This window comes from Taurulus bubalis (genome assembly GCF_910589615.1).
Source record: "Taurulus bubalis genome assembly, chromosome: 8".
Taxonomy (NCBI): Eukaryota; Metazoa; Chordata; class Actinopteri; order Perciformes; family Cottidae; genus Taurulus; species Taurulus bubalis.
The window spans coordinates 752,581-769,373 of NC_136596.1; the positions used below are offsets into that span (position 1 = coordinate 752,581).

General features: G+C 47.0%; 1 protein-coding gene across 1 annotated transcript; it reads left to right on the forward strand.

Annotated features, from left to right (window-relative positions):
* Positions 1-326: 326 nt before the first annotated feature.
* Positions 327-5,130, forward strand: LOC306740111 (protein NLRC3-like; the record flags this gene model as incomplete). Its single annotated transcript, XM_079222221.1, is given in 6 exon segments — positions 327-603; positions 1,080-2,871; positions 2,972-3,018; positions 3,021-3,141; positions 3,615-3,788; positions 4,485-5,130. Coding segments are annotated over 6 exon segments (3,057 nt in total).
* Positions 5,131-16,793: the final 11,663 nt, after the last annotated feature.

Consider the following 16,793-nt stretch of genomic DNA (forward strand, 5'->3'; position numbering starts at 1 on the left):
CTAGTGGAGTCTAGCCTGTGTCTGATGGTGTAGTAACTGTGACAATGCTATAACACCTGTACAATGAATGTAATAGACTGTAGATAAGTCACAGCATGTTAGTCATCTCATGATTCTCCTGTTATACCTCAGGAAACATGCACAGGCCTGTAGTTAATCCTCATGTGTGCATTACGCAATCAAGCACTCATTCATATTCTCCTTTAAGAGGCTGATTGTCAGTAAATATGTACGGCATGATTCATATTCTTTCATTACAGGATTTTAAAATGTAAGAATTGTAAATTCATAAAACGATGTATTGTGTATCTTGACAGAGAGGGCAGATGGAGAAACCTGTTGAGGTCTTCCTCAGAACTTTGGAGGATTTAGAAGCCGAGGAGTTTAAAAGATTCAAGTGGTTCCTGCAGCAGGAGGGGGTCCTAGAAGGCTTCACAACAATCCCAAAGTGTCAACTGGAGGATGCAGACCGGATGGACACTGTGGATCAGATGGTCAAGAACTACAGCATACACACTATTAAAGTGATCCGGATAGTTTTAAAGAAAATAAATCAGAATGGTCTAGTGGAGAAGTTACCAAAAAACATCTCAGAACCTGAAGGTAAGTCATGGTATGAAGATCAAAGTGTCATATTACAAAGACTTCAACAAAATTAGCAAAGCAGGAAATGTCTCAATGTGATGCTCAGAGATAGACTCATGTCTTGTGCTGCTCCTTATAGACCAAGCGACCAAACAAGGACAGGAAATGCCAAAGAGAGGAAAAACAACGATACAAAGGCAGACAATCCTGTTTTTGTTGCCTGTAATGTTTAAGATCTTTAATTCCCTCTGAACTTAAGTAATAAACCTTCTGGTTATTTAGAGACCACAGAGATCATGGACACATGAAGCACAACATGTCAGTTGTTGTTAAATGATATTAAGTCATTTTACAATCATGAACCTATTCAGAGCCTTTAGTTATCAAATGAGATGAAGAGATTTCATTAATACAGAAATGTGCCCACTTGTGAGAAATGACTCTCATTCACTAACAACTCCTCATTGATTTTAATCTTTGTTTTATTCTTGCAGAGATTCTTAGTGAGTGCCAGCGTGAACTCAAATCTAACCTGAAGAAGAAGTTCCAGTGTGTGTCTGAGGGGATCCCTGAAGAAGGAAACCAAGCCCTCCTGAACCAGATCTACACAGAGATCTACATCACAGAGGGAGGGACTGCAGAGGTCAATGATGAACATGAGGTCACACAGATTGAAACAGCATCCAGGAAACCACACAGACCAGAAACCACCATCAGACAAGAAGACCTCTTTAAAGCCTCACCTGGAGGAGAGGAACCAATCAGAACAGTGATGACAAAGGGAGTGGCTGGCATCGGGAAAACAGTCTTAATACAGAAGTTCACTCTGGACTGGGCTGAAGACAAAGCCAACCAGGACATCCAGTTCATGTTTCCATTACCTTTCAGAGAGCTGAATGGGCTGAAAGAGGAGAAGTTCAGCTTGGTGGAACTTGTTCATCACTTCTTCACTGAAACCAAAGAAGCAGGAATCTGCAGTTTTAAAGAGTTCCCGGTTCTGTTCATCTTTGACGGTCTGGATGAGTGTCGACTTCCTCTGGACTTCCACAACAATGAGGTCCTGACTGACGTCACAGAGTCCACCTCAGTGGATGTGCTGCTGACAAACCTCATCAGGGGGAAACTGCTTCCCTCTTCTCGCCTCTGGATAACCACACGACCTGCAGCAGCCAATCAGATCCCTCCTGACTGTGTTGGCTTGGTGACAGAGGTCAGAGGGTTCACTGACCCACAGAGGGAGGAGTACTTCAGGAAGAGGTTCAGAGATGAGGAGCAGGCCAGCAGGATCATCCCCCACATCAAGACCTCACGAAACCTCCACATCATGTGCCACATCCCAGTCTTCTGCTGGATCACTGCTACAGTTCTGGAGGACGTGTTGAAGACCAGAGAGGGAGGACAGCTGCCCAAGACCCTGACTGAGATGTACATCCACCTCCTGGTGGTTCAGGCCAAAGTGAGGAAGGTCAAGTATGATAGAGGAGCTGAGACAGATCCACACTGGAGTCCAGAGAACAGGAAGATGACTAAGTCTCTGGGAAAACTGGCTTTTGATCAGCTTCAGAAAGGGAACCTGATCTTCTATGAATCCGACCTGACAGGTTGTGGCATCGATCCCAAAGCAGCCTCAGTGTACTCAGGAGTGTTCACACAGATCTTTAGAAAGGTGAAAGAACTGTACAAGGAGAAGGTCTTCTTCTTCGTCCATCTGAGTGTTCAGGAGTTTCTGGCTGCTCTTCATGTCCATCTGACCTTCATCAAGTCTGGTGTCAACCTGATGGCAGAAGCAACATGGTGGTCTAAAGTCTTTAATAACAAACCTAAAGCAAGACATCTCTACCAGAGTGCTGTGGACAAGGCCTTACAGAGTCCTAATGGACACCTGGACTTGTTCCTCCGCTTCCTCCTGGGTCTTTCACTGGAGACCAATCAGACTCTCCTACGAGGTCTGCTGACACAGACAGGAAGTAGCTCACAGACCAATCAGGAAACAGTCCACTACATCAAGAAGAAGATTAGTGAGAAAGTGTCTCCAGAGAAAAGCATCAATCTGTTCCACTGTCTGAATGAACTGAATGATGATTCTCTAGTGGAGGAGATCCAACAGTCCCTGAGGTCAGGACGTCTCTCCACAGATAAACTGTCTCCTGCTCAGTGGTCAGCTCTGGTCTTCATCTTACTGTCATCAGGAGAAGATCTGGAGGTGTTTGACCTGGATAAATACTCTGGTTCAGAGGAGGCTCTTCTGAGGCTGCTGCCAGTGGTCAAAGCCTCCAACAAAGCTCTGTAGGTGGACACATTATGGATATATTAACATTACTAAATGTGTTTGATATTTCACTTTGATTAAACATTTTGTTAAATCAAATTTCTGTTCGTCCCCTAGGATGAGAGGCTGTAAACTCTCAAAGAGAAGCTGTGAAGCTCTGGCCTCAGCTCCCAGTCCTCTAGTCTGAAACAGCTGGACCTGAGTAACAACTACAGCCTGCAGGACTCAGGAGTGAAGCTTCTCTCTGCTGGACTGGAGAGTCCACACTGTACACTGGAGACTCTCAGGTCAGGATCAGGTCATTTACTTCAAAAGATGACAAAGTGGTCTAAGTGTCTGATCTACTGAGTTCATGCTGGTGTTCCCAACATGTTGCTGTGGGAGAACAATGTCTACTGGTGTCTCTTGATATGCTTTTGGACATAATGCTGAGAACTGAATACTGAACTGGTCACTATCCTGCTGGGGATCAAAGTGTTGGAGGTCTTGTCCAACCAACATGAACATCCTTTGGCCCTCCTGCTTTCAGGGAACCAGGACGCTTTAAGTCCTCTTTTAGTTTGTTAGAGCTTCCACTGCACGAAGAACTCATTTCACTGGAATCAGGATTTAAATGTGTTTACAGGGACATGATTTTAACTAAATGTCTGTTTACAAAAGAAGATGAAACCAAAATGAAAGTCACTCAAGTTTATGATGAAAATAATGATTCATTGTGTATCTTATAATAAACTCTGTGTGTTGTTTTGTGTGTCTGCAGTCTGTCAGACTGTGACATCACAGAGGAAGGCTGTTCTTCTCTGGGATCAGCTCTGAAGTCAAACCCCTCCAGTCTGAGAGAACTGGATCTGAGTCACAACTACCTGAAGGATTCAGGAGTGAAGCTGCTGAGTGGTTTTCTGGAGAGTTCTGACTGTAGACTGAAGACTCTGAGGTGGGTTCACTGTCTGCTGCTAGTGTAGCACCTTCATGTTTAATCAATAACTGTATTGATTATCTACGTATTGATCATCAAGTGGTACATGCTCTGGCAATCAGCTCTCAACTCTCAGCTCTCAGAGAGAGAGAGAGAAAGAGAGAGAGAGAGAGATGTGACAGAGACAGAGAGAGATGGTGACATTACATATTTGAGATACAACAAACTTATTGTCCTTCCACCCAAAACCCACATCAACAAATAAATGCTCAGAGTCTGGCTCCTCAGTCTCCAACACAGGAATGCATGAAGTTTAGATGTAGTTTTATCTGGATACTTGATTCTTTACAGACTCTATGGTCTGCAACACAACTGATCTGGAAGGTCAGACCTTCACACCTTTAGTGACTCTTATTTCCATCACTTGATGTTTCTAACCTCTGTAGTTTTTATGATGAAACTCATTTAGTGATTTATGTGTTTCTCTGCCACGGAAAACATTCTCTACTTTTCATCTGAATATAAGAAGTCTTCCTAGCAATTATGACTCATTTCTCTCTCTCTCTCTCTCTCTCTCTCTCTCTCTCTCTCTCTCTCTCTCTCTCTCTCTCTCTCTATCTCTCTCTCTCTCTGAGGTTGTGTGAATGAGTTGTTGCAATTTTTGGGTTGTTTATTGTGTTTTTTTTGGAGACAGAAACCTGTGTTTCTTGTCAGGATGGCGTCCCTGTCTTTGAGGCATGGAGTGCGGGTTCAGCCCGACCCGTGTGTGCCGGTGGAGGCGGTTCTCCTGGCTGTGGGAGACAGTGTGGGTCACGCTAACCTGAGCTACGCCTCCAGGATGATCAGAGGGGTGGTGGTGTTTTTGAAAGAGGATCGCTACGTGGCGAAGTTAATAGCGAGCGGCGTCTCGCTGAACGGCGTGTACCTGCAGGTTTCCCCGCTGGCGGTGCCCTCCACCCGGGTCACCGTGTCCGGGGTCCCCCCGTTCATCCCCAACCAGGTGCTGCAGTGCTACGGGAAGCTAGCGGGTAGCCTCAGAACTGTTGGGCTGGGCTGCAAGAACGACAAGCTGAAGCATGTCCAGTCCTTCAGGACACAGGTGTTTATGTTCCTCACCTGTCCGTCTCAGACGCTGGAGGTCTCGTTTAGGGTGAAACACGGGGAGGGACACTATGTGGTGTATGCGAGCACGGGTAGCGTAAATTGTTTTGAGTGTGGGGATGTGGGGCGCAAGCGGGCCGCTTGTCCGCACAGACCAGCTGAAGGGCGTCCCGAGCCGGGGGCCACACCGGCGGAGGAGCGCACTAACGCCGGGGCTCCACTGGGTAGCGAGACGGCGGAGGTCTCTTCAAGGAGGTGAAGCCCCGCCCACTGACCCTGAGCAGGGGACCAGCGGGCAGACAGACAGGCAGGTAGTGAGACAGGCAGACGGTCAGGTCGGGGAACAGAGAGCGGAGTTAGGCGGAGGGAAAACTATTGAGGGGAACTCAGCTGTTCTGAGTCCAAAAAGAGGGAGAAAGAAGGGAGAGAAAGCACAGACTGCAGGAGCAGAGGAGGGGATGAGGGGATGAGAGGATGAGAGGATGAGGGGAGGAGAGGATGAGGGGAAGAGGGGAGGAGGGGATGAGGGGATGTGCAGCAGGAAGCAGTAAAGAGCCGACTGATGAAGCTGACCAGAGTCAGGATGCTGGTCCAGAGGTCAGTGGGGCTTGTATTGTGGAGGAGGAGATGGAGTACGAGTCTGACTCTGTCTCCCTCACAGGCTGCCAGGCTTACAGTGGAGACCTGTATAAGTTAGAGGAGATCAATAACTTCCTGGACGAAACTTTCGGTAAAACTGTTAAAGTTTTCGACCATTTCCCTGATGCAGATACATTTGTAAAGAGTGTCTTAGCCATACAGAAAGGGGTTGGGGTGGGGAGATTAGATGATAAGAAAGTTTACCGGCTGAGGAAATACCTGACGACTCTCAGGAAGACAATGTCGAGGAACAAAGGTTCCAAAAGGTCAAGGCCCAAGTGAGTCTGTGATGGATGTGCTGCACTTAGTTTGTCTGTTGCTGTTGGTTATCTCTGTCACTGCTATTTTCAATTTTCCAATGCACAAGGTGAGGGTCAGTTCTTTAAATATGAATGGTGGGAGTGACCAGGAGAGGAAAGTGGTCATTGCAGTTATCATGAAGCAGAATAGACTCCTTCTGGTCCGGGCTTCACTGGCTGAGAGCTGCGGTGCTGCACCTGCCGGTCCAGGAGGGCAGGACCTGGTCTCATCGCTTCACGCACCAAAGCCTTCAGACTGCAGATGGCTCAAAGACTGCTGTACGGTTTGGGCCTGCCGTGGACTGATGCTGCCTGTGTGCTGCTGAGGAGGACTGTCTGTCCTGCTGTGGGACAGCGTGAGGATGAGGAGGACATCCTGCTGTCGCTGAGGACGGCCCAGTTGAGGGACCCTAATGTTCTGGAGAGGAAAGCAGCGTACCGGGTTGGGAAGCCCTCTAACTTGCGTTCTCTGGCAGAGGTGAGGGTGTCGAGGTGGACTGAGGGTTTTGGCAGGGGATCCTCTCCAGGGGGCTGTTGGTCCCTGTACAGACCCCCTGTAGACAGACCCCCGGTCGACAGACCCCCGGTAGACAGACCCCTTGTAGACAGACCCCCTGTAGACAGACCCCTTGTAGACAGACCCCCGGTAGACAGACCCCCTGTAGACAGACCCCCGGTAGACAGACCCCTTGTAGACAGACCCCCGGTAGACAGACCCCTTGTAGACAGACCCCTTGTAGACAGACCCCCGGTAGACAGACCCCCTGTAGACAGACCCCCTGTAGACAGACCCCCGGTAGACAGACCCCTTGTAGACAGATCCCCGGTAGACAGACCCCCGGTAGACAGACCCCCTGTAGACAGACCCCCGGTCGACAGATTCCTGGTAGACAGACCCCTGGTAGACAGACCCCCGGTCGACAGACCCCCGGTAGACAGACCCCTGGTAGACAGACCCCTGGTAGACAGACCCCCGGTCGACAGACCCCCTGTAGACAGACCCCCGGTCGACAGACCCCCGGTAGACAGACCCCCTGTAGACAGACCCCCGGTAGACAGACCCCCTGTAGACAGACCCCCTGTAGACAGACCCCCGGTAGACAGACCCCCTGTAGACAGACCCCCGGTAGACAGACCCCCGGTAGACAGACCCCCTGTAGACAGACCCCCTGTCGACAGACCCCCTGTAGACAGACCCCCGGTCGACAGACCCCCGGTAGACAGAAGGACAGGTGACCCAGTGGAGGGTTGCACATGGGGGCCGTGCTGATCGCTCGGCTCAGGGTCAAAGCTGTTTTTTGAGACGGACAACAGACACAGATTTCTTTGTGGACATTTGGGCTCTGAAGGACATTCTGTGTGCAGTCAGAGACAATGCTCTGGTTCTGAACTTGCGATTGGTGCTTTTTTTTTTTTTTTTTTTTTTACTATTTATTTTTTATTTTTGTTGTAAGTTTGTGATAAACTGTAAATGAAATTGTATATATTATATATATTATACTTGAGGAATATTATATATATTATACTTGATGAATATTATATATATTATAATTATAATAATAATTATTATAATGATTTCAATTTATATAGCGCTTTTCTAGATACACAAAGACGCTTTACATTATGGACAAGAGACAATGACAAACAGAACAGAACAAAAATGAAAGAAAGCAGACAAAACATGGTGGTGAGAGTGGAGTGGGTGACTGAGGTAATGGTCTTGGAAGAAAGGTAGAGTTGGGTGTCGTCAGCGCAGCAGTGAAAACTGAGACCATGATGACGAATGATTTGTCCAAGGGGAAGGATGTAGATGATGAAAAGGAGGGGACCAATCACGGAACCTTGGGGGACACCGTGGGTGACTGGGGAGGATTTACAGTTATTTATAGCAATGAATTGATGTCGGGCTGAGAGATATGAGGTGAACCAGGACAGTGCCAGTTATGCCAAGGGATTGCTGGAGACGTGAGAGGAGGATGGAGTGGTTGATGGTGTCAAAGGCGGCGCTGAGGTCAAGAAGGATGAGGATGGTGAGGAAGCCAGAGTCAGCAGAGAGAAGTAGGTCATTGGTGATTTTCAGTAGGGCGGTTTCTGTGCTGTGTTTTGGACGGAGCCAGATTGGAAGGGTTCATAGAGGTTGTGGAGATTGAGGTGGGATTGGAGTTGAGATGCAACAGATCTTTCAAGGATTTTGGACAGGTAGGGGAGGTTGGAGATGGGCCGGTAGTTATTGGGGATTTCGGGGTCAAGACCAGGTTTTTTCAGCACAGGGGTGACAGCAGCAAGCTTTAGAGGAGGGGGGGGGGGGGGTGTATGAGACCAGAGGACAGTGAGGAGTTGATGATGTTTGTGATGAGAGGGGAGAGAGAGGGAAGGCAAGCCTTGACTAAGGAAGAAGGGAGGGGTCGAGGGCACAGGTGGAGGTCTTCATGCTGGAGACTATGGAGGAGAGGTCTGTTTCAGTGATTGAACTGAAGTTTGAGAGTGAGTAGCTTGGAGGTGGGGGAGGGTCATGTTGAGGGCTGGGGGTTGAGGTAGTGGAAGGGGAGGGGGCGGCCAGCTGGTTGTGTATTGTAATGATTTTGTCATTGAAGAAGGATAGGAATGAGTTGCATTTGGTTGTAGTGAAGGAGGTGGACATGGTGTCCATGGGTTTGAGTAGTTTGTTGATGGTGGAGAACAGCGTTTTGGGATTGTTGGAGCCAGATTGGATGATGGAGGAGTAGTGAGAGGAGCGAGCGGCGTTGAGGGCATCTTTGTATTTTTGTTGGTGGAGTTTGTAGGCATCAAGGTAAACAGTGAGTCCAGTTTTCTTTGCAAGGCGTTCCAGTTGACGGCCCTGCACTTTGAGGTGGCGAAGTTGGTCAGTAAACCAGGGGGCAGAGTGGGTGAAGGAGATGAGTTTAGATTTTTTGGGGGCGATGAGGTCAAGACAGGAGGAGAGTGTGTCATTTTAGTGATTGACCAGTGTAATGGGGGAGGCAGTCGAAATAGGGGCAGAGGCAGAGACGATGGCAGCCAAGGAGCAGCAGAGTGAGGGGAGGTTGATGGATTTGATGTTCCGGAATGTTATGGTGCGGCTCTGCTTAACATGGGGTGTGGGGGTGTCAATGTCCAGGGTGATAGCCAGGTGGTCAGAGATGGTGAGGTCAATACTGGTTAGGTTGGTGATGGTAATGCCGGATGTGCAGACCAGGTCAAGTGTGTGTCCTTTTTTGTGGGTGGGAAAGTCGACATGTTGGGTGATGTTGAAGTAGTTGAAGATGTCCAGGAGTTCTGTGGAGTTTGTGGAGTCAGGTGAGTCGACATGAATGTTGAAGTCGCCGAGTAGCAGAATGGATGGAGAGATGGTGCAGAGTTGTGTGAGGAATTCAGACAGATCAGAGGGAAAAGCAGGGTTAGGTTTTGGGGGGGCGGTAAATGACTGCAATAACCAGGTGTTTGGGACCAGACAGTTTAAAAGCGAGGTGTTCAAATGAGGAGGGAGCCGGGATGTTATTGCACTTGTAGTGATGTCAGTCTGAAAAATGGTGGCTATTCCACCACCACGCCCATGAAGGCGTGGTTTGTCTATGTATGAGTATCCAGGGTGTGTGGTTTGGTTTAATGAAAAGTAGTCCTGTTGGTTTTGCCAGGTTTCAGTTAAACAGAAATAGTCCAGTTAATTGTCAGTTATGAATTCATTGAGTAAGAGTCCCTTGTTGTTGAGGGATCGGGTATTGAACAGAGCAATCTTGAGATGTGGATGAGTTTGGACAGGCTGGGATGCTTTGGTAAGGGGGCGGAGCCAGGCAGCCCGCTCATTCAGGTTGTTGTGATGGTGTGCAGGAGTTGCGGCGATACGCTGTGCTGACCAGAGGGAGGGAATGGAATGAGTGGCGCGATCAGGCAGGCAGTAAATCCACTTTCTGCGGGAGGCTCGGTGGATGTAACGGGGCCGACGGAGGAGTCCAAGTGTTGTGATGGCTGAAATGAACGTGGGAGCAGAGAAGTTGTTGAGTTTGAGGAGTTGCGAGGTGGAATATTGTAGAACCATGGCAGCCGGGGATGTGATGTTAAGTCTGAGGTGCTATGCCGGTAGTCACAGACTTAATGCCCGGAGTTGGAGAAGTGGTAGTTGAGACCGCGGCCAACGAGAGACCGCGGCCAGCCAGCTAGTTGTCCAGGTGGAGAGCAGTGGAGAGCAGGAGAAGTGACCGCTGCAGCAGGCAGGTTATCGGAGCAGGACAGTTGGGAGGCTGTCCAGGCAGGAGTATCCAGGAGGGAGCCGGCTAGCGGAAGACAGCTAGCTAGCAAGCTAGTTGCCCGGAGCAGTGAGGAGCAGGTGCAACAGGTAACAAAGAAATCCGAGTCGGAGCGTTTGCAGTGCACTGTTACGTTAAAACTGAATAATGGCTATTTACGGTGCTAAAACGTAGCTACGCCGTTAACTAAAGTATATGAAACAATTTTGAAATGGTAAGCTAAATCAAGAACAAAAACTGTGCCTGACGGAGCGGCGTTAAATTCGCCAGCGTCCCCGTGACTTATGCTATTCAGATATATATTTTTTAAAAAACAATATTTTTATACTTGATGAATATTATATATATATACTTGATGAATATTATATATATTATATTATATATATTATACTTGATGAATATTATATATATATATTATACTTGATGAATATTATATATATATATATATTATACTTGATGAATATTATATATATTATATTATATATATTATACTTGATGAATATTATATATATATATATATATTATACTTGATGAATATTATATATATATGTTATACTTGATGAATATTATATATATTATATTATATATATTATACTTGATGAATATTATATATATATATTATACTTGATGAATATTATATATATATATTTTACTTGATGAATATTATATATATTATACTTAATGAATATTATATATATATTATACTTAATGAATATTATATATATATTATACTTGATGAATATTATATATATTTTACTTGATGAATATTATATATATTATACTTGATGAATATTATATATATATATATTATACTTGATGAATATTATATATATATATTTTACTTGATGAATATTATATATATTATACTTAATGAATATTATATATATATTATACTTAATGAATATTATATATATATTATACTTGATGAATATTATATATATTTTACTTGATGAATATTATATATATTATACTTGATGAATATTATATATATATATTATACTTGATGAATATTATATATATTTTACTTGATGAATATTATATATGTTATACTTAATGAATATTATATATATATTATACTTGATGAATATTATATATATTTTACTTGATGAATATTATATTAGACTACTGGAGGGGTCCTGGGAGTTTGCCCAACCAGTCTCCATGTGCTTTGTAGACTTGGAGAAGGCTTTCGTCCGGGTCACTCGGGGGTTTTATAGTATAATAGTATAAATAGTGAGACGGAGCATCCATCTCGGTGATGCTCTGGAACCGGGACCTGACCAGGGCGCCCTGCACTTTACTACCCAGCAGGTCGGCTAAAGACATTTTTTTCCCTTTGAGGTTTTCAATATAACCTTGATTTCCTGTGGACTCACTTAGACGTTCTAGTTCCACTATATCGGTCTCTACATCTTCCATAGATCTGGTGCTGTCTCGTGTGACGTTCAAAGTGTGCTGTTGACACAGTAGTCTTATTTGTGTCTTACCGTGGTCCCACCACTGCTTAAGACTACTAAAATCACCCTTCCTCTGTCTAAAAACACCCCAGAAATAAATAAAAACCTCTCTAAAACTCTTATCAAATGTTAAAACAGAATTAAAATGCCAATAAGCACTTCTGGGTAAGATGTTTCTGATAAAAACACGAGACAAAACAAGAGAGTGATCACTAAAACCAGCCGGCATAATGGCACAACTCCTAAAGGTGCTGAAATGATGCTTAAAACAATAAACACGATCTAGCCTAGCTGAGGAGACCCTGCTCTCTCTGAGGTGGGACCAGGTGTACTGTCTGGAGTCTGGGTGCATCCTCCTCCACACGTCCACCAGGCCGGGAGAGCGGACCAGCTGCTTCAAGGCGTGCTGAGAGGCTGGATGAGGCTCTGTGTGATTACGGTCTAAAACTGCATCCTCTGTGCAGTTAAAATCCCCCCCAAGAATCAAAAATCCTCCGTTGAGCAGCCATTTAAAACTTCATCCACTTTGAGTAAAAACTGCTTCCTCTCTGCACCGGATGTTGGAGCATACACGTTGATAAAAACAGCAGAAAATGTGTCGAACCGAGCTTTGACTAAAAGAAGCCTCCCCTCGATAAAATGCTGGACCTTCAGTGTGTTGGGTTTAAAAGCCCGTGAGAAGAGGAAGCCCACTCCTGCGCTGAGGGAGGTGTTGTGGCTTAAAATGACTTCCCCTTCCCACTCCCTTCTCCAGTCAGGCTCGTTGTTAAAATCACTGTGCGTTTCCTGTAAAAAGAGAACGTCCATCTTTTTCATTTTGGAAGTTTCATAGATAGACGTTCTCTTCTGGACGTCCCTGCCACCATTTACATTTAAAAGCCCTATTTTTAAAACATCCATGGTGGATAGAGTTAAAATGAGAACCAACCAATAAAACAAAAACCTAAAAGACCTTTCCAGAATTGCCCCTTCCATGAGTGTTTTGTTGTTGCCTTGCTTTGGTGACGAGTTTCTTTAATCTAAAACCCTCCTGCTCTGTGAGGCCAGGCTCCCCTCTGGCTCATGTGGAGCCTGGCCGAGGCGATAAAAAGACCGAGGTCTGGGAAATGGTCGCCAACCTTCACCTGCTGGTTCTTGGTTTTTGCTAAAAACGCTTTCAGTTTGTCCAGTGTGATCGTTTTGCTTTTTTGGCTGCTGCTAAAAACAGCTTCCTCCAGCACCACTTCCTCCATCTCCACCTCCTCCGCCTGCTCACTCCACAGCACACTGTGCTCCTCCATGTCCTCTTCCTGCTCCTTTGCCTCTACGCCTTCCTCACCTGCCTTCTCCTCCACCTGCCTCACACACACACCCTCCTCTCCACAACCGAAACACCTCATCCCCGCTGAAGTGGCGTATATTGTGTAATCATAATCATCTACTTTCACAATGAAACGGAGGTTGAGCTCCTCTTTCCGATTGTTCAGTATCATGTACAGTTGTCTCCGATGAGACACGACGTGTTTCACAACGGAGACTTACACCCAGACAACATCCTGCGGGTCGGGGACGCCACCTTCCCGTGTCTGGACAGCTCTCTGCTGAGGAACTCATCGGAGATGGAAGGAGGGTCGTTCGAGAGGACCACCTTGGTGGCGGCTGGGACAAAGGCAGTACCTGCACGAAACAGCTGTTCACGGTGATGCCCGTCTCGATGACGGAGTTCACCTTCTCCACCCGGTCCAGAAACACCACCACCGCACTGTTCATGCGAGCGGCCGACACCACGCCGCTGTGGACCATTTCCCCCACAGCGAGGCCGACATCCTCCACGCTGCAGGGGGACGTGGCGCAGACCTTCACCCCGTGTTTCCGTGTCAAATGTTTGTAGCACGGGGCAGCCATGGTGCTAGCAGGCTACCCGCACCGCAAAAAATAAATACAAATAAACCCACTAAATACACCAAACTATAAACTACTATGTGATTAATAAACTGTGTGAAAAGTATAACATTAACAGAGTGAAATCACAAAAAGACGCACACGCTCTGTCCCACCACCTGATCTCAGCTCACACACGAGAGAGAGAGAGAGACTTTTTTTACTTTTACAAAACCTTTATTTAACACTTATTTAAGCACTTTGTTTAAGACTCTTTAGTGACGTGAAGCACGGCCTCCTCATGTCCGTCTGTCCCGCTCTGCTCCAGAACCCCTGGGACGTCCCACAGCAGGCAGGCGGCTCGGTACCGTGTAGGCCGGCCCTCCTCTCCTCTGCCGGTCTCTGCAGCGTCCTCCTCCTCTTCCTCTTCTTCTTTCCCCTCCTCTTCCTCCTCCTCCTCCTCCTCCTCCTCTCCGTCTCTCGGTCCTCCAGGTCCTCCGCCGGCTGGACTCCAGCTCTCCTCCTGGCCCCGCTCACTTCCTGGTCCCACAGATCCTCCTCATGACCTCACTCTCCTCTAGCAGCTCGTCGAGGATCCTCACTATGAGCTTCTTCACTCTGAAGCGCTCCAGCGTAGTGAAGCCTTCACTCCCTTGTTTGCGGAGGATATTTTTAGCAGATACTCTCAACCCCTCCTTATCAGAGAAGTAGTCCTCTAGCTTTATCTTCCTCATTCCCTTCGTGTCTTTGAGAAACGTTCTAATCCGTCCCAGACCGTATTCCTTTACGCCCTCATCCTCATCCTCATCCTCATCCTCATCCTCATCCTCATCCTCATCCTCATCCTCGGAGCCAGTGGTGAGACAACTGTCAGAGAACTCACTGGACTCGCCCTCCTCTCTGTTTCTCCCGATATCCCCGGGGTCCCTTGGTCCCTTCTTGGCCTGCGAGCTCCCAGCGCCCCCCACTCTTCCTCTTGAGCTGACGGGCTTTAAACCCTTCCTCCTCTTCCTCCATGTCGGCCTCGTTTCCTTCCTCTGCACTCACCACCTGCCTACTGCTGGCCTTCACCTGTCCTCCAGCAGTCGCCTGCTTGTCCTGCCCATCACCCACCTCCTCCTGCTGGACCCCGTCCTCCTGCTGGACGTCTCCCTCCCCCTCCTGACTCTCCACCACCCCCTCCTGACCCACCTTCTGGACCCCACCTGTCCCCTCCTGTGCTGCCTGGTCGTTCTGGGGGTCTCTGCCCTCCGGCTCCTGCTCTGCGGCCCTCGGCTCCCCCTCAGGAGCTCCTGCAGTGCCCTCACCTGCTCTCCTCTCAGGACGCGCTCTGGCCAGGTGCCCTGAGCTCCTGCACACAAAACACTTCGACCCTGAGGTCGCAAACATAACATAATCAAAATCCTCCACCCTCACTTTGACCACGTGGTCGAGGTCTCTGCTGTGGTCATTTAAAACCATGAGCACCTGCCTCCTGTGTGACACCACGTGCTTCAACAATGGCGACTTGAACCCAGAGGAAACCTTTCTCACCTGGGACATAATCTTACCATACTTCACCAGTTCCCTCACCAGCGCCTCGTCCCTGATAAACGGCGGCACGTTGGACACCGTGACCCGGACCGCCGGCGCGGAGAGCGGCATGACGGCCACGGACTCACCGTTCACCTGCACCCCGCCGCCACCTGCACCCCGCCGCCACCTGCACCCCGCTGCCACCATGCTGGCTTTCGCCACGCTGTCCAGGAACAGCCCTCACTCCTCTAGGGAGCAGGAACAGAGAGAGAGAGAGAGAGAGAAACACACTGTAAGAAGACGGACGAAGTATCTGAGCTGCCCTTTTTGTAGTCCGTCTCCTGAACATTGTAGTTTCACCGCTGGCTGCAGACTGACGTCACTAACATCTCCTGAGTCTGATCCTCTAAACACCGCGTTGTCTTCTCCTAACTCCTCATGAAGTCTCCTTCCCATCTTTCCTTGACCCCGTGACGTTTTCCACAGAGGTTAAGGAAAAGTGCTTCGGGTTAGACGTTAGGAGGTCATTATTTGACTATTCGACCGCAGACACTGATCCATCTCTTCTCTTGTCTTCTTCTTCTCTCATCAGATGGAAGAGGTGAGATGAGTCCTGGTGATCCAGAGAGCATCAGGAGACTGGAGACTGGTCCTCCACCTCCAGCTGGACTTGGTTTGTCTCCCACCCAGCAGAAGACGTTAACAGACTAAAGGCTGACCCTCTCTCAGACAGACTTTGGGCCTCATGTAACAACAGATCCTCTCTTATTTAGGCCAGAGGACCTTTAAACTCTCCTGCTGCTTCTTGTTGGGTTCTTCTTTGTTGTCAGCTTGAACTCCTGAGAGCTGGAAATGATGTTCATGTGCTTCTCAAGAAATATGACTCCAATCGGCCACATGGTGGCGCTGTAATTAACGTCCCACAATGCAAGACCGGACCCTGAGAAATAAGTCTCTCTCTTCTTTGCTTTTCACATTGTCCACTTGTATTCTTCTTTTTATTTTAAAACAAATAAAAGTGCTTTGTGTTTTGTACATTCCAACCAGAGTCCAGTGTTGCTCGTCTCTGATGGCGTCTGCTTAGTGTCCTGAAGCCAGAGAGCTTCTCTGATGGCGTCTGCTTAGTGTCCTGAAGCCAGAGAGCTTCTCTGATGGCGTCTGCTTAGTGTCCTGAAGCCAGAGAGCTTCTCTGATGTGATTCATAACCTGATGTTTTGATGCTCTGCTGGTTCCTCACATGGTGTTGCATGTGATTACAGGGCTCAGACATAACTGTTGTGTTTTGGGCCTTTAAATGATGTCATATCCTGATTCCTCACCTGCAGGAAGTACATGTTGAATTAACGCTGATGCTCTGCACATCACTCCAGTGCTATCCACATATTTATACATATGTTTGTGGTCCAGATGATATTTCATCTGAGGCCAACACCCAGTCAGTGTGAGAGACGTCACACATCAGATGGTGTACTTCTACCCCCTGTCCACCAGATGGCGTCATCTAACATCAATGAACTACAGATCAGCGTCATCAGCTGCTGTCTCTTACTTCCTGATGAGCAGCAGGACAGAGTGACCCAGACATCATGAGCTGAAGATCACCACCAGGCGGTACGCTCCTCTAGATCTACATTTGTATAATGTGTGTATATATATATATATATATATACGTATATATATATATATATATATATATATATATATATATATATATATATATATATATATATATATATATATATACGTATATATATATATATATATATATATATATATATATATATATATATATATATATATTAATGTATGGAATCATGTTCATGTTGTTCTGGGAACTTTAAAAATCAAGATGTGACTCACTTCATGTTTCAGGTAAATTATCATCTCATGGGAAGACGACTGCTTTCT